Source organism: Zea mays, chromosome 2 (genome assembly GCF_902167145.1).
Source record: "Zea mays cultivar B73 chromosome 2, Zm-B73-REFERENCE-NAM-5.0, whole genome shotgun sequence".
NCBI lineage: Eukaryota > Viridiplantae > Streptophyta > Magnoliopsida > Poales > Poaceae > Zea > Zea mays.
The window spans coordinates 191,430,169-191,447,473 of record NC_050097.1 but is presented as its reverse complement, the minus strand read 5'-3'; the positions used below and the strand labels follow the sequence as shown (position 1 = coordinate 191,447,473).

The 17,305-nt window shown below is 55.7% G+C and overlaps 1 protein-coding gene across 1 annotated transcript; it reads right to left on the bottom strand.

Annotated features, from left to right (window-relative positions):
- Positions 1-15,184: 15,184 nt before the first annotated feature.
- Positions 15,185-16,267, bottom strand: LOC103647485 (ethylene-responsive transcription factor ERF109-like). Its single transcript, NM_001150750.3, has one exon. The coding sequence runs from the start codon at positions 16,201-16,203 to the stop codon at positions 15,412-15,414; it is 792 nt and encodes a 263-aa protein (NP_001144222.3). The 5' UTR covers positions 16,204-16,267; the 3' UTR covers positions 15,185-15,411.
- Positions 16,268-17,305: the final 1,038 nt, after the last annotated feature.

Sequence of the window (17,305 nt, the reverse complement as noted above, 5' to 3'; positions counted from 1 at the left end):
TGCTTGATGCCCTCCTCCTCAAGGAAGCCTTCAATTTGAGAGTTCTTGAACTCCGTCCCGTTGTCGCTTCTTATTTTCTTGATCCTTAAGCCGAACTCATTTTGAGCTCGTCTCAAGAATCCTTTTAAGGTCTCTTGGGTTTGAGATTTTTCCTGTAAAAAGAATACCCAAGTGAAGCGAGAATAATCATCCACAATAACTAGACAGTGCTTACTCCCGCCGATGCTTATGTAAGCGATCGGGCCGAATAGATCCATGTGTAGGAGCTCCAGTGGCCTGTCAGTCGTCATTATGTTCTTGTGTGGGTGATGGACTCCAACTTGCTTCCCTGCCTGGCATGCGCTACAAATTCTGTCTTTCTCAAAATGAACATTTGTTAATCCTAAAATGTGCTCTCCCTTTAGAAGCTTATGAAGATTCTTCATCCCAACATGGGCTAGTCGACGATGCCAGAGCCAACCCATGTTAGTCTTAGCAATTAAGCAAGTGTCGAGTTCAGCTCTATCAAAATCTACCAAGTATAGCTGACCCTCTAACACTCCCTTAAATGCTATTGAATCATCACTTCTTCTAAAGACAGTGACACCAACATCAGTGAATAGACAGTTGTAGCCCATTTGACATAATTGAGAAACGGAAAGCAAGTTGTAATCTAAGGAATCTACAAGAAAAACATTGGAAATGGAATGGTCAGGAGATATAGCAATTTTACCAAGACCTTTGACCAAACCTTGATTTCCATCCCCGAATGTGATAGCTCGTTGGGGATCTTGGTTTTTCTCATATGAGGAGAACATTCTTTTCTCCCCGGTCATGTGGTTTGTGCACCCGCTGTCGAGTATCCAACTTGAGCCCCCGGATGCATAAACCTACAAAACAAATTTAGTTCTTGACTTTAGGTACCCAAACTGTTTTGGGTCCTTTGGCATTAGAAACAAGAACTTTGGGTACCCAAACACAAGTCTTGGAACCCTTGTGTTTGCCCCCAACAAATTTGGCAACTACCTTGCCGGATTTGCTAGTAAGCACATAAGATGCATCAAAAGTTTTAAATGAAATGGCATGATCATTTGATGCATCAGGAGTTTTCTTTCTAGGCAACTTGGCACGAGTTGGTTGCCTAGAGCTAGATGTCTCACCCTTATACATAAAAGCATGGTTAGGGCCAGAGTGAGACTTCCTAGAGTGAATTCTCCTAATTTTGCTCTCGGGATAACCGGCAGGGTACAAAATGTAACCTTCGTTATCCTGAGGCATGGGAGCCTTGCCCTTAACAAAGTTAGATAAGTTCTTTGGAGGGGCATTAAGTTTGACATTGTCTCCCCTTTGGAAGCCAATGCCATCCTTGATGCCAGGGCGTCTCCCATTATAGAGCATGCTTCTAGCCAATTTAAATTTTTCATTTTCTAAGTCATGCTCTCTAATCTTAGCATTTAGTTGAGCTATGTGATCATTTTGTTTTTTAATTAAGGCTAGGTGATCATGGATAGCATCAACATTAATATCTCTACATCTAGTACAAATGGAAATATGCTCAACATTAGATGTAGGGGGTTTGCAAGATTTTAGTTCAACAACCTTAGCATGCAACATATCATTTTTAGTTCTAAGGTCGGAAATAGTAGCATTGCAAACATCAAAATCCTTAGCCTTAGCAATTAGTTTCTCATTCTCATTTCTAAGGCTAGTAATGGAAACATTTAACTCATCAATCCTAGCAAGCAAATCAACATTATCATTTCTAGGATCTATGCAAACATGAGAATCTACCTTAGTAATTAATTTAGCATTTTCATTTCTAAGGTTGGCAATAGTGTCATGGCACATGCTTAGCTCACTAGATAATTTGTTACATTTTTCTACTTCTAGAGCATAAGCATTTTTAACCTTAACATGTTTCTTATTCTCCTTGATTAGGAAGTTCTCTTGGGAGTCCAAGAGATCATCCTTTTCATGGATGGCACTAATTAGTTCATTTAATTTTTCCTTTTGTTCCATGTTAAGGTTAGCAAAAAGAATGCGCAAGTTATCCTCCTCATTTTTATCATCATCCTCATCACTAGATGTTTTATATTTAGTGGAGGACCTTGATTTTACCTTCTTTTTGCCGTCCTTGGCCATGAGACACTTGTGGCCGACGTTGGGGAAGAGAAGGCCTTTGGTGACGGCGATGTTGGCGGCGTCCTCGTCGTCGGAGGAGTCGCTTGAGCTTTCGTCGGAGTCCCACTCCCGACAAACATGGGCATCGCCGCCCTTCTTCTTGTAATACTTCTTCTTCTCCTTTCTTCTTCCCTTCTTGTCGTCGCCCCTGTCACTGTCACTAGACATAGGACATTTTGCAATAAAGTGACCGGGCTTACCACACTTGTAGCAAACCTTCTTGGAACGGGGTTTGTAGTCCTTCCCCTTCCGTTGCTTGAGAATTTGCCGAAAGCTTTTGATGATTAGGGCCATCTCCTCGTTGTCGAGCTTGGAGGCGTCAATTGGTTGTCTACTTGGTGTAGACTCCTCCTTCTTCTCCTCCGTTGCCTTGAAGGCCACCGGTTGCGCCTCGGAGGTGGAAGGCTCGTCAAGCTCGTTGATCTTCTTGGAGCCCTTAATCATGCATTCAAAACTCACAAAATTCCCGATAACTTCCTCGGGGGTCATTAGTGGATATCTAGGATTCCCACGAATTAATTGTACTTGAGTGGGGTTAAGGAAAATAAGAGCTCTTAGAATAACCTTAACCACTTCGTGGTCATCCCATTTTGTGCTCCCGAGGTTGCGCACTTGGTTCACCAAGGTCTTGAGCCGGTTGTACATGTCTTGTGGCTCCTCCCCTTGGCGAAGACGGAAGCGACCGAGCTCCCCCTCGATCGTTTCCCGCTTGGTGATCTTGGTGAGTTCATCACCCTCGTGCGCCGTCTTGAGTAGGTCCCAAATCTCCTTGGCGTTCTTCAATCCTTGTACTTTGTTGTATTCCTCCTTGCTTAGGGAGGCAAGGAGGATGGTTGCGGCTTGGGAGTTGAAGTGCTCGATTTGGGCCACTTCGTCCGTGTCATAGTCCTCATCCCCTATTGATGGTACCTGTACACCATACTCAACAACATCCCATATTCTTTTGTGGAGAGAGGTTAGATGAAATCGCATCAAATTACTCCACATAGCATAATCTTCACCATTAAAAGTTGGTGGTTTGCCTAATGGGACGGAAAGTAAAGGTGTATGTTTAGGAATGCGAGGGTAGCGTAGGGGGATCTTACTATACTTCTTGCGCTCTTGGCGCTTAGAAGTGACGGAGGGCGCATCGGAGTCGGAGGTAGAAGTTGATGAAGTGTCGGTCTCGTAGTAGACCACCTTCCTCATCCTCTTGTGCTTATCGCCTTTCCGATGCGGCTTGTGGGAAGAAGATTTTTCCTTCTTCTCTTTGTGGTGAGAAGAAGATTTCTTCTCCTTCCCTTTGTTGGAGGAGCTCTTCTTCTTCTCCCTCCTTTTGGTGCGGGACTCTTCCGATGAAGTGCTCCCGTAGCTTGTAGTGGGCTTTTCGCCGGTCTCCATCTCCTTCTTGGCGTGATCTCCCGACATCACTTCGAGCGGTTAGGCTCTAATGAAGCACCGTGCTCTGATACCAATTGATAGTCGCCTAGAGGGGGGGGGTGAATAGGGCGAAACTGAAATTTACAAAAATAATCACAACTACAAGCCGGGTTAGCGTTAGAAATATAAACGAGTCCGCGAGAGAGGGCGCAAAACAAATCCCAAGCAAATAAGGAGAGTGACACGCGGATTTGTTTTACCGAGGTTCGGTTCTCGCAAACCTACTCCCCGTTGAGGAGGCCACAAAGGCCGGGTCTCTTTCAACCCTTCCCTCTCTCAAACGGTCCCTCGGACCGAGTGAGCTTTCCTTCTTCTCAATCAACCGGGAACACAATTTCCCCGCAAGGGCCACCACACAATCGGTGCCTCTTGCCTCGGTTACAATCGAGTGTTGATCACAAGAGCACAAGAGAAAGAAAGAATGCGATCCAAGCGCAAGAGCTCAAAAGAACACGGCAAATCTCTCTCGCTAGTCACTAAAGGCTTGAGTGGAATTGGAGAGGATTTGATCTCTTTGTATGTGTCTAGAATTGAATGCCTAGCTCTTGTAAGTGGTTAGAAGTTGGAAAACTTGGATGCAATGAATGGTGGGGTGGTTGGGGTATTTATAGCCCCAACCACCAAAAGTGACCGTTGCTGGCAGCCTCTGTTCGATGGCGCACCGGACAGTCCGGTGCACACCGGACAGTCCGGTGCCTCTGCCACGTCACCATTGCCGTTGGATTCCGACCGTTGGAGCTTCTGACTTGTGGGCCCGCCTGGGTGTCCGGTGCACACCGGACATGTACTGTTTGATGTCCGGTGCACCGGTATGGGCGATTCTGACTTCTGCGCGCGCTGCGCGCGCATTTAATGCACCGCAGGGAGCCGTTGGCGCCGCAGGGAGCCGTTGCTCCGCTGGCACACCGGACAGTCCGGTGCACACCGGACAGTCCGGTGAATTATAGCGGAGCGGCTGCCGCGCGAACCCGAGGCTGGCGAGTTCAGGAGGCCGAGCTTCCTTGGAGCATCGGACATGTCCGGTGCACACCGGACAGTCCGGTGAATTATAGCGCGCCGGCTTCCGAGAATTCCCGAGAGTGAAGAGTTGGAGTCTAAGTCCCCTGGTGCACCGGACAGGTACTGTTCACTGTCCGGTGGCACACCGGACAGTCCGGTGCGCCAGACCAGGGGTGCCCTCGGTTGCCCCTTTGCTCCTTTATTGAATCCAAAACTTGGTCTTTTTATTGGCTGAGTGTGAACCTTTTACACCTGTATAATCTATACACTTGGGCAAACTAGTTAGTCCAAAGATTTGTGTTGGGCAATTCAACCACCAAAATTATATAGGAACTAGGTGTAAGCCTAATTCCCTTTCACTTACTGCTGCGGGAGTGATCGCCGCCATTCACCGTCGGAGGGTGCTCCCATTGGCGGAGCGGCGGCTGTCGCTCTGGGAGATGACCCCGGAAGCCGACTGGGAGGGCTCACGAATGTCCCCTGATCCTCTCCCTTTCGACGCCCTCCAATGGCGGGTGTCGGCCGCGATGGGGAAGCCGGACCCCCACGCATACTCCCAGCTTCGGATGCGCCCCGATCAGGGGTGCGTGACTTTGGTGAGCGTTTGCTCCTCCCTTCTTCGTATATCTGGTTGCTCCGGGTCCTTATGATCGGGTTCCTTTCTCCCCTCCTTTTAGGATGTGGGGTGTCACAAACCCTCCCTGCCACGGGTCCCGGAGGACGCGGTGGACCGTGCAGCGCGGTGGGTTGCCGCGGAGGAGAAGAAGAAAAAGAAGGACGCGGAGAAGGCCCGGGCCCGCGAGCGGAGGCGGGCTCGGGACGCCTTGGAGAAGCGCCGCCGCCAGCAGGAGAGGGACGGACTCCCGAGGGAGCCGTCGCCGGAGACGCCCGACGACGATGACGACGACGATGATGATGATGATGACGGCATGGCCGCCCGTCTCGGCCTCAGCCTCGGCCTGGGGTGTGGCCAAGAGCCGTCGAGCCAGCCCCCGGGCGAACCGACTCCGTCAGCCCCCGAAGTCGGGGCGTCGGGCTCCCGACCCGAGGCGCGGGGGCGAACCGAGAGGCCACCTGACCCCTCCGCCGGAGGAGCTGAAGTAGTTCCGGAGGTCCAGACCAAGGCGTCTGTTCCCCAGAGGCCGCCGCTTGTGCTGGTGGCGGACGGGAGCGACCCTCAGGTCGTCGCTGCCGTGCCTGGGGAACCTGTCTCCCAGGCGCCCCAAGCGCCGGCGAAGCGGACCTCGGCGGCCGTTTCGAGAGCCGGGATCCAAGAAGGCTCTCCCCAGGCGCGGTGGATCATGGCCCGGAGTGGGTGAGTACCTCGGAATGTCTTCGTCTTGGCCTCCCATTCGTATGTTTCGGTTGTGATCCCCTTCCTTTTTTTATCCAGCAAGCGAAGTCACGGCCAGACCGACCTGGCACCCCGGAAGGTCCTCAAGACGGCGTCGAACTGTGCGGCCAGCGCCATTCAGCCGACCCTCTCGCGGGGTACTCCGACATCGGGGGCTCGGGCGTCGCCAATCTCGGAGGAGCGGGCTCCCGAGCCCGGCTCCTCCGCCGGGGCGGCGATCGTGGTTGAGGAGGCGGCCGACGCCCACGCGGCTCTGAGTTCGCCTGTCGTGCCGGTCATGCCGGCGCCTGCCACCGCCGAGGTTGCCGCCGTCCTTGTCGAAGGGTGTCCAGCCGCCGCCAGCGCCGGGATGGCTGATGCGTCGGTGCCCAAGATCCCAGAAGAGGTGGGCGCGGTCGCGCAATCCGTCCAGCCGGGCGACAGCCTCATCGCTGTGCGGCGGGACTCCGAGGCCCGGCGCCCGTTGCTCCGATTCCGGACCCGCGAGGCCTCGGACCCCGTCTTCGTTCTCGATGATGAGCAGGAAGACCAGTCCTGGGGTGAGCTCCGCGAGTGCGCAGAGGCGACGGTGGGGTCGCTCCGGTCGTCGCTGGAGGTTTTCTGCAGAGACGTCCCCAAAATCCTCCAGGTAGCGGTTTCGGGCATACCTTTTTTCCTTCTGTGTGATACTTGCTGTGACGCCCTGTTTCCTTTTCCCAGGATCTGACGGACCGGAGCGCCGCTAAGTCGTTGTTCATCCGCCGTGAGGTTGGTGTCTGGGGCTCGCTGCGATCCCTGAGGTCTTCGCTCGCCGAGGCTACCACGCGCCTTTCTCAGCAAGATGCCAAGGTGGCGGACCTCCAGCTGCTATGCGCCGACCTGAGAGCCGAGGCGGCAGCGGCGCGTGCGGAGGCACAACAGCAGCGATCGGAGCTCGCCCAGGTCGTCGAGGAACGGAACCGACTTCAAGGCCGGGCCGCCGAGGCCGAGAGCCGAGCCGAGACCCTCGCGGCTGACTTAGCTGCGACCCAAGTCGCGGCCTCGGAGCACCGTGCCCGAGCCGGAAGTACGTCTTGGTCCTTCCTAGTTCTTTTTCTTGTTCGTTTCCCTTGCTTGTGCTTGAGGTATTTCTCCTGGCTACTTGCAGAGCTTGAGTCCGCCCTTGACGAGTCCGCCAAGGCGCTTGCCGAGGCGCTTGCCGGAGCCGCTGAGCAGAGGGAGGCGGACCTCGCGGCCATGTCCGAGGCCGTCTCGGACTTTTATCGTGCCCTCGGCTCCGTTGACGTCCCTTCAGGAGGCTCCCCTCTGAGCCGTCTTCGAGCCTTGGGTGGTCACGCCCGCGGCAGAGTCCGCGAAGCGCTACATCACGGCGTCCGGCGGGCCTTCGCCGTGCTCGCTTCTCACTACGTTGTGGATCTGGAGCGGGTTAGTGAGGGGTACTGTCTTCCTGACGAAGACGATGCTGCTCTGGCGGAGGTGCAGCGGCTTGACGCGGTTGCCGCCGGCCCGAGCGCGGTGCTGGCGACCACCTTTGAGGCGGAGGTGCTTCCTCCTGCGACGTCACCGGAGGCCGAGATGGACCCCACCGATGGCGGGGGTGGAGATGAAGGCGCGGCTCCTTCCCAAGGCGGCGCCTGATTCTCGTTTGAACAGTTTCTTGTTGAACGTGTGTCTCACCATGGCCGCTGAGGCCTGAACACTTTTGTCTTTCTTGCATGGAGTCGTACTCTCCTTTCTTTCCGTCTGCATGTTCGTCCTACCTTGTCAATAATAGAGTGGCTTCTCGAGTTGGGCCATCCTTCGTGGCAGGTGATGAGTGAGGTATCCCTAACCCGGAGGTACGGGAATTCCTTGGCTCAATCGGCCTTGCCATTTTCATGTACCCGCATTCGCTCCTCGAGACCCGGCTTCTGACATAGCCAGGAGAACGTAACTGGGAGAACGCAAGAGGCCCTCCCCTTTTTTTTTGATTTAAAAAGATCTTGACGAAGAGGGGTTCCCCCTTTTTAGCCCCCGAGGGAGGGTCGGGCTCCGCCATGGCGAGGCCGACCCTTCCTTGATGATCGAGGCGCAGAGGCTGCCTGACGGATTGGGCCCCGGCCCGAATATCCAGCGATTGTTTGGCGACACCCCTCGGTATGCCGGGCACGTCCGAGGGACTCCACGCAAAGACGTCGGCGTTTGCGCGGAGAAAGTCGACGAGCACTGCTTCCTATTTGGGGTCGAGCCCGGAACCGATCCGGATCTGCTCGGTGGTGTCGCCACTGGGGTCGAGGGGGACAGCCTTGACCGTCTCCGCTGGCTCGAAGTTGCCGGCATGGCGCTTCACGTCTGGGACCTCCTTGGAGAGGTTCTCCAGGTCGGCGATGAGGGCCTCGGACTCGGCGAGGGCCTCGGCGTACTCCACGCACTCCACGTCGCATTCGAACGCGTGTTTGTACGTGGGGCCGACGGTGATGACCCCGTTGGGGCCCGGCATCTTGAGCTTCAGGTAGGTGTAGTTGGGGACGGCCATGAACTTCGCGTAGCATGGCCTCCCTAGCACGGCGTGGTAGGTTCCTCGGAACCCGACCACTTCGAACGTCAGGGTCTCCCTTCGGAAGTTGGAGGGTGTCCCGAAGCAGACTGGGAGGTCGAGTCGCCCGAGGGGCTGGACGCGCTTCCCAGGGATGATCCCGTGGAAGGGCGCAGCGCCTGCTCGGACGGAGGACGGATCGACGCGCAGAAGCTTGAGGGTCTCGGCGTAGATGATGTTGAGGCAGCTGCCCCCGTCCATCAGGACCTTGGTGAGCCTGACATCGCCGACAACGGGGTCGACGACGAGCGGGTATTTCCCCGGGCTCGGCACATGGTCGGGGTGGTCGGCCCGGTCGAAAGTGATGGGCTTGTCGGACCAGTCTAGGTAGACTGGCGCCGCCACCTTCACCGAGCAGACCTCCCGGCGCTCTTGCTTGCGGTGCCGAGCCGAGGTATTCGCCGCATGCCCTCCATAGATCATGAAGCAGTCGCGGACCTCGGGGAACCCCCCCTGCTGGGTGATCTTCGTTCTTGTCGTCGTCGTGGGCCCTGCCACCCTCGGCGGGTGGCCCAGCCCTGTGGAAATGACGCCGAAGCATAACGCACTCCTCGAGGGTGTGCTTGACGGGCCCCTGATGATAGGGGCACGGCTCCTTGAGCATCTTGTCGAAGAGGTTTGCACCTCCGGGGGGCTTCCGAGGGTTCTTATACTCGGCGGCGGCGACAAGGTCCGTGTCGGCGGCGTCGCATTTTGATTGCGACTTCTTCTTGCCTTTCTTCTTGGCGCCGCGCGGAGCAGACGCCTCGGGAGCTTCTTCCGATGGGCGGCCCTGGGGCTGCTTGTCCTTTCGGAAGATAGCCTCGACCGCCTCCTGGCCGGAGGCGAACTTGGTGGCGATGTCCATCAGCTCGCTCGCCCTGGTGGGGGTTTTGCGACCCAGCTTGCTCACCAGGTCGCGGCAAGTGGTGCCGGCGAGGAACGCGCCGATGACATCCGAGTCGGTGATGTTGGGCAGCTCGGTGCGCTGCTTCGAGAATCGCCGGATGTAGTCCCGGAGCGACTCCCCCGGCTGTTGCCGGCAGCTTCGAAGGTCCCAGGAATTCCCGGGGCGCACGTATGTGCCCTGGAAATTGCCAGCGAAGGCTTGGACCAAGTCGTCCCAGTTGGAAATCTGCCCCGGAGGCAGGTGCTCCAACCAGGCGCGAGCAGTGTCGGAGAGGAACAGGGGGAGGTTGCGGATGATGAGGTTGTCGTCGTCCGTTCCACCCAGTTGGCAGGCAAGGCGGTAGTCCGCGAGCCACAGTTCCGGTCTCGTTTCCCCCGAGTACTTTGTGATAGTAGTCGGGGGTCGGAACCGGGTCGGGAATGGCGCTCGTCGGATGGCCCGACTGAAGGCCTGCGGGCCGGGTGGTTCGGGCGAGGGACTCCGATCCTCCCCGCTGTCGTAGCGCCCCCCACGCCTGGGGTGGTAGCCTCGGCGCACCCTTTCGTCGAGGTGAGCCCGACGGTCGCGTCGATGGTGCTCGTTGCCGAGGTGGCCCGGGGCCGCAGGCGCGGTGTTGCGCGTGCGCCCGGTGTAGACCGAGGCTTCCCGCATGAATCGGGAAGTCGCGGCATGAGGTTCCGAGGGATATCCTTGTCTCCGGGATGCAGTGCTCTCGGCCCGCCGGGCCGCAGCGCCTTCCAGGAGATTCTTGAGTTCTCCCTGGATTCGCCGACCCTCGGTGGTTGACGGCTCCGGCATCGCGCGGATGAGCATCGCTGCGGTTGCCAGGTTCTGACCGACCCCGCTGGATGCGGGCGGCGGCCTGATCCTGACATCGTTGGCAACGCGGTGCTGGAGACCTTGGGGCAGATGACGTATTTCTCCGGCCAGGGGTTGGCCCACCCATGCCTGTCCAACGTCCCGACGGATCGGCTCAAGCGCTCCTGTTCCCTCGTTGAGCCTGGCCTGCGCCTCGCGGACTTGCTCGAGTTGTGGGTCGTAACCCCCCGCCGGAGCGGGGACCACAGCTAGCTCCCGTGGGATGTCGGCGCGAGGCACCGGCCTGGGGAGGTCACCATCCTCCGGCATGCCAAGATGGTCGCCTTCGGTGGGATCCCCTAGCTCGACGTGGAAACATTCGCGGCTTGGGCCGCAGCTCTCGTCGCCAAGGCTGCGGCTTCCATCGGAACAGTCGGATAGACAGTAGTCACATGCGGTCATGAAGTCCCGCACGGCACTGGGGTTGCCAAGTCTGGAGAAATCCCAACCGATGCTGGGATCGTCATCTTCCTCGGACCCAGAGGGCCCGTAGGTCGAGACGTCCGTCAGTCGGTCCCAAGGCGACCGCATACAGAACCTCAGTAGGGTTGCACTCGCCTCAATGAGAGCGCCCGCCAAAACGAGGTCGTTTGGCGGGTTGGGGCCGAGTCGAAATGACGCAAGATGGGAGTTAGTCGTTACCTTTTGGTCGACGAGGAGCGACGTAGTCACACCGGGGACTGGTTGCGCCGTCATCCCTGGTTCGAGGGCGACGTCCTGCAGGCTTTCCGCGAGCGCGCCGGCGTCGTCTTCTTGCTCAAGGTCAGCGTGCCGCGGGGGGACGGCGCTCTCGTCCGTCTCGAACGCGAGGTCGACGTCCGGCGTGCCTTTCGTCGGGGCGTCGGGGGCGTCGATTCGCTCGACGGCCGACGAAGCGCGGCCTCCCGTCTGGCCTTGACGGCTCCGCCTCCTCCTCCGTTGGCGGAGGAGAGAACGGAGCGAGCCCGAATATTGCTCTTCCACCACGCGGGGAAGGCGTCGTCGATTCCGCCGCCGACGGGCGGGTTGTCGGCCGCCATTGTCGTAGTCGCGCGGCGGTGGAAGAAGTGTCATGTCGTAGCTGCCATCGAAGGACATGAACTCGAGAGTCCCGAAACGAAGCACCGTCCCGGGCCGGAGAGGTCGCTGGAGACTGCCCATCTGGAGCTTGACGGGGAGCTGTTCGTCAGCACGCAGCAGGCCCCTACCTGGCGCGCCAACTGTCGGCGTTTCGAGACAGGGGGGTCCCTAAGCCGACGAGTGAGTGTGCTGCGTGCCCCAGCCCAGATGGGTCGAGCGCGTGGGCGAGCGCGAAGGGGGAGAGGCGAGGTGGCCGGAGCCGAACGTGAGAGAGGTGGAAGTCCCGCGGCCTTTGTGTTCGTCCCGCGCCCAGGTCAGGTGCGCTTGCAGTAGGGGGGTTACAAGCGTCCACGCGGGTGAGGGAAGCGAGCGGCCCCAAGAGAGCGCCTGTCCCGTCCTCGGTCCCGCGCGGCCAACCTTCTCTGAGAAGGCCCTGGTCCTTCCTTTTATAGTCGTAAGGGGAGGATCCAGGTGTACAATGGGGTGGTGTAGCAGAGTGCTACGTGTCTAGCGGAGGGAGAGCTAGCGCCCTAGGTACATGCCAATGTGGCAGCCGGAGAGATCTGGGCACCCTGCTGGCGTGATGTCGTGGCTGTCGGAGGTGCGGCGGAGCCTGATGGAGGGACAGCTGTTGGAGCGGTCGAGTCCTTGCTGACGTCGTCCGGCTTCCGTAAGAGAGCTGGGGGCCGCCGTCGTCATGGAGCTTGTGGAGCACCATCATTGCCCCTCTGGCGGAGCTGGCCGGATGAGACGCCGGTCTTGTTCTCCGTGACCCGAGTCGATTCGGGGTAGGATGATGATGGCGTCTCCTGTTGACGTGGCGGTCTGTGCCCCAGGCAGGGCGACGTGGGGTTTCCTCCGAAGCCGAGGTTGAGTCTGCCTTCTGTTGCCGTGGCCGAGCCCGAGCCGAGGGGTCGGGCGAGGCGGAAGTCGTTCGGCCGAGGCCAGGGCGGAGTCCGAGCCCTGGGGTCGGGCGAGGCGGAGTTTCGTCGTCTTCCGGGTCTTAGCCCGAGTCCGAGCCCTGGGGTCGGGCGGAGCGGAGTTCGCCGTCTTCCGGGTCTTAGCCCGAGTCCGAGCCCTGGGGTCGGGCGGAGCGGAGTTCGCCGTCTTCCGGGTCTTAGCCCGAGTCCGAGCCCTGGGGTCGGGCGGAGCGGAGTTCGCCGTCTTCCGGGTCTTAGCCCGAGTCCGAGCCCTGGGGTCGGGCGGAGCGGAGTTCGCCGTCTTCCGGGTCTTAGCCCGAGTCCGAGCCCTGGGGTCGGGCGGAGCGGAGTTCGCCGTGGCGCCTTTGGCAAGGCCTGATTGCCTGTCAGACTCACTCTGTCGAGTGGCACTGCAGTCGGAGTGGCGCAAGCGGCGCTGTCCTTCTGTCAGACTGGCCAGTGGAGCGGTGGAGTGACGGCGGTCACCTCGGCTCTGCCGGGGGCGCGTGTCAGGATAGAGGTGTCAGGCCACCTTTGCGTTAAATGCCCCTGCAATTTGGTCAGTCGGTGTGGTGATTTAGTCAAGGTTGCTTCTGAGCGAAGCCAAGGCCTTGGGCGAGCCGGTGATGTGTCCGCCATAAAAAGGGGGCCTCGGGCGAGACGGAAGTCTCTCGAGGTCGGCTGCCTTTGGCCGAGGCTAGGCTCGGGTGAAGCGTGATCGAGTCACTCGTGTGGACTGATCCCTGACTTAATCGTGCCCATCAGGCCTTTGCAGCTTTATGCTGATGGGGGTTACCAGCTGAGAATTAGGCGCCTTGAGGGTACCCCTAATTATGGTCCCCGACAAGAGGGTAATAAAAAAGCTTGCACAACCAAGTCCCCTAACCGAACCTTACCAGCGATGCACTTTTGTACCACCGGCCGGCTGATGAAAACACCATCACAACCAAACACGCACCTACAACTAATGATGTAATCAAAATATTAATGCTTTATTGGGTTGAGAGCTAAACATTGGGTATGCCACACCATATCTGTGCAGTCCACTAGGTCTACCATAGTTTGTTTGCATTGGATAAATTGGTCAGCTGGTTTGTTTCCCCCAAGAAAAAAAATTAGCACTCACTTTTCTAAGTCAGAATTATCCAATTGAGTTCTTAATATAAGTTCTCTTGAGCATGTGTACATCTTGTTAGGATCTTTTACACCATAAGATCGAGATTCGAGAGTGCACTTTCCGACCATATATAAATCAGTTCTTGATATGATCCACCAATGATTTGATACTCTGCATTGTATATCTTATTTGGATGTCATTTGGTTCACATCACATATACTCCATATACACAAACCATCTTGGGATTAAACACTTGCGGATAATCTCACCTGAATTGTTAGCTAGTATCTCAGTTCTATTATCATTTAATTCACTGAAAGTCACTTATAGCCTAGATGCACTTTTAGAATGTGTACACTAATCAAACTCAAGCTCCTCGGGCTCGCGATCATGTCCACCTCTGAGCTAGGCTTGTCTTAAGTGAAGCCAAGCCCAATCTCAATCGTAACATGCAGAATAATAATACAACAAAGGTACCACGTATCTCCTCCGTCCTAGTATAGAAAGGATTTTAAATTGTTAATAAGTCAAACTACTTGAAATATGATCAAAAAAATCGTAGAAAAGTAATGATATTTATGATAATAAATAAGCATTGTTAGATATGCTATAAAATATGTTTTTTTATTAGAGTTTGCATCAGAATCCTTGAATCTAATATTTCTTTGCAGACGAATTAATTGCCCCTGCTTGTTTCAGTTTTTTTAGCTTCTGGCCACCAAAAGCTGCTGCGGACTGCCAAACGCTCAGCTTTTCAGCCAGCTTCTATAAAATTCGTTAGGATAAAAATCATTCAAAATCAACATAAATATATAATTGGTTGAGTTGTTGCAATAGTATGAATATGTCACTTTCTAGATTCTGAGCCCTATAAACACTTTTATCTTCCTCACCATATAATCTTAATGATACTTAAATTCTCTACACAGCTAAAATCTTAAAAAAGTTGATGAGAAAAAAGCTAAATCAAACACGCAGTTTTGCGGTAGATGTGTAGATGGGGGGAATGCGTACGACTCACTATTCGAGTGGACGAGTCAATACATGTGCCTGCTGAGTAGCGTGGAAAGTTAACCTTAGAATCTAGAAGCCACTTGTGCGGCGCATGGCTGAAAGAAAGACCAGTCAAAAACTTTAACCAGCCAACGGGGCACCGGGCACGGCAGTCATACCGCTTCCCGCCCGCGGGCGCGCCGTCCGGTCCGGTCCGGTCCAAGAGCGCTTCCCTCCGTTTCGTCTGACGAAGCGGACCCAGCACGCGCAGCTGGCGCCGCGGTATGTAGGCTGGTGGCGCAGCGGCATGTAGGTGCCGGCATTTGGCAGTGACGAGTAAGCTCTTCTCTTTGGGTCCTTGGAAACGAGTTGACGATGACGAGTAACCAACCGCCCGCCCCGCCCGCTCAGCTCGGCTGCGCGCCAGCGCCACTCCACTCGTCGCTCTCGGTTGCCCCATGCATCGTTTTCTTTTGTCTACCACACCTTTCACATTAATTCCCTTTTTCGATACAGAAGCAAAAGCCTGTCACTATCGCCACAGCTGGTAGCTAAATCCTTCCACAAGAATTTCAGAGCGCAACGCGACAGAATCAGGAATGCTTAAACAACATATGCTCAGAGCAAGGATGAGATAAACAAGGGATGCCAAATGAAAGGGAAGAAATTTAATGAATTAACATTGACTCCAGCGCTTTCCTACTTTACTTTTACCATGTTTGTTTTGACCTGGGACGTTTGGCCTCTGACTAGTGAGTGACGAGTTATGTATGGTTCCATCGGTCAACTGTTTTTTTATTTATATAAAAAACGATGCTTTGTTCACCGTATAATTCGTCAAAGAATCTCAGCAGCCAGAGTACAAAAAAATGTTCAGTCTATCAACATAGCTTCCCAAGTACTTCCATCAAGAGAGGAAAAAAACTCTCTATATCCCAATCAACACACGGCAAAAAAAAAAAGAATCATGTTTCCCTAAAAAAATACGCTACAAAAGAACCAACTAGTTCAATAGACAGCAAAAGAATGGTGGTCAGTCTAGCTGTGATCCTGTCAGTAACCACGCTTGTGTGTGCACAGTACAACAGCTCAAAAACTAGACGCGGCGCCGAAAACCGGCGCGAGCCAGCGGTCCACCTCGTCCTGCTTCATGAGGTCCTGTAGACCTTCCCACAGCTCGTCTCCTGCTCCGCCGCCCAGCTGCCACTCTCCCGGCGACGGCGTCAGTGTCTCGGTGTCCGCCGCCGCCGCGGTGTCGCCGTGGCCCTGGAACAGCGCCTCGTGGCCCGGGAAGTTGAGCTTCGCGCGCGGGCCGCGGAACTCGACCGCGGCGCAGTCGTAGGCCCTGGCGGCCTCCTCCGCGGTGTCGAACGTGCCCAGCCACACGCGCGCCGCGCGCCGCGGGTCGCGGATCTCCGCCGCCCACTTGCCCCACGGCCGCTGCCGCACGCCGCGGTACATGTTCCTGTTCCTACGCCGCCGGGGCCTCAGCGCCGCCGCCGCTGCCCCGCCCCCGACCGACGCCGTCGTCGCCACCTGCCCTGTGCCGCAGGACACTGCCTCCTGCGCCAGCTCCGGCGCCCCGAAGAAGTCGCAGCCGAGGCACCCGTCGATGCCGCAGGTCCCGCACGCCTCCCCGCCCGCCACCGTGACGACGACCTCCGGCGGCGGCGTGCTGTACCCGGACACCACGTGCCGCAGCGCCGCGACGATGATGGCGTCCTCCTGCTCCTGCTCACGGGTGACCAGCCTGCCGCCGAACCCCACCACCACGCTCTTGGCGTCTCCTTGGATCGAAGCCTGGATCCTCCGATCATTGGACTGCTCCTTGCAACCTTGCTTCCCGGCCATGGTGGAGATGGAGATGAGCTTCTTGGTCATTACAGAGGTCGAGATTATTGAGGCTTGGAGTTTGGAGTGTGTTTGAAGTTGAACCTTTCGAACTGAAGCGGGAAGCTGCGGGTGGAGGCGCTTATATAGGTTGACACTTGAGAGCAGCCATCGAGAGGCACACGGCGACACGGTGCACAGATACAGAGCGGCGCCAGGTGGGAGATCGGAAAGAGACCGGTCCATGCGTCCTTTTACTTCCGGATTGTGGAAAACGTGTGGATGCGTGGAGTTCTGGGTCCTAAAAGATTCCAGTTCGGGCACGGGCAGTGCGCGGCCCGTGCGCGGTGCGAGTGGTGCTGACGTGTTGGCATATGCAGCTGATGCTCTAGAGGCTCGCTCATCTCAGTGACAGGGACCGGAGTGATGGACAGGACATCATTTCGAGGGTTCGAAATTCAGAGAAAAGTCAAAGAAGGATGGGGGGTTTGTGATATGGCTCGTCGACGGCGGCAACCAATGGCTTCGGGTTCAACAACATGGTCAATCTATTGAACTAGTAAGGACTCTCTCTATTTTGATATTTTAGCTTTTCTAATACATATATCATTTTTTATTATAGTACACTTCAATAGACACTATATCAAAATATACACTACAATAATATATTAAAAAATTAAACAACTTAGAGCATCAAGTAGTTCTATATTTAAGTCCTACAAATTGAAATAGGACTTGATTTAAAGTGTTTAGGGCAAAAAACATTTATAGTTCTAATAGTTGAGTCATATATCATGATATAAGCAAATAAATCATGTTATTTAGGAAATAAAATGATAGAAATACTGTATAAAAACAAGGTTCCAGCATATGATGTCATATGTTTAGTAGCTGAGAGGTGGAATTCTATAGTTTATTGATGTGCATTATAGATGGTCAATAGTGTCGGGCTAATCGGGCCGGCCCGGAGCACGGCACGACCCGTAGTGGCTGGGCACGCCACGGCACGGGTGGAGTCGGGCCTGTGCCGGCACGGCCCTATGGCTAGTGTCGTGCCTGGGCCGAGTGCCGAGCACGCTGGGCCGACACGGGCACGACCCGATTAGCTCTAAAGCACGATTATGCATGATTAGACCCAAGCACGACTAGTTAG

Excerpts from the sequence above, each read along its gene's own strand:
- LOC103647485 (NM_001150750.3), bottom strand. The coding sequence starts at position 16,203 with ATGACCAAGAAGCTCATCTCCATCTCCACCATGGCCGGGAAGCAAGGT.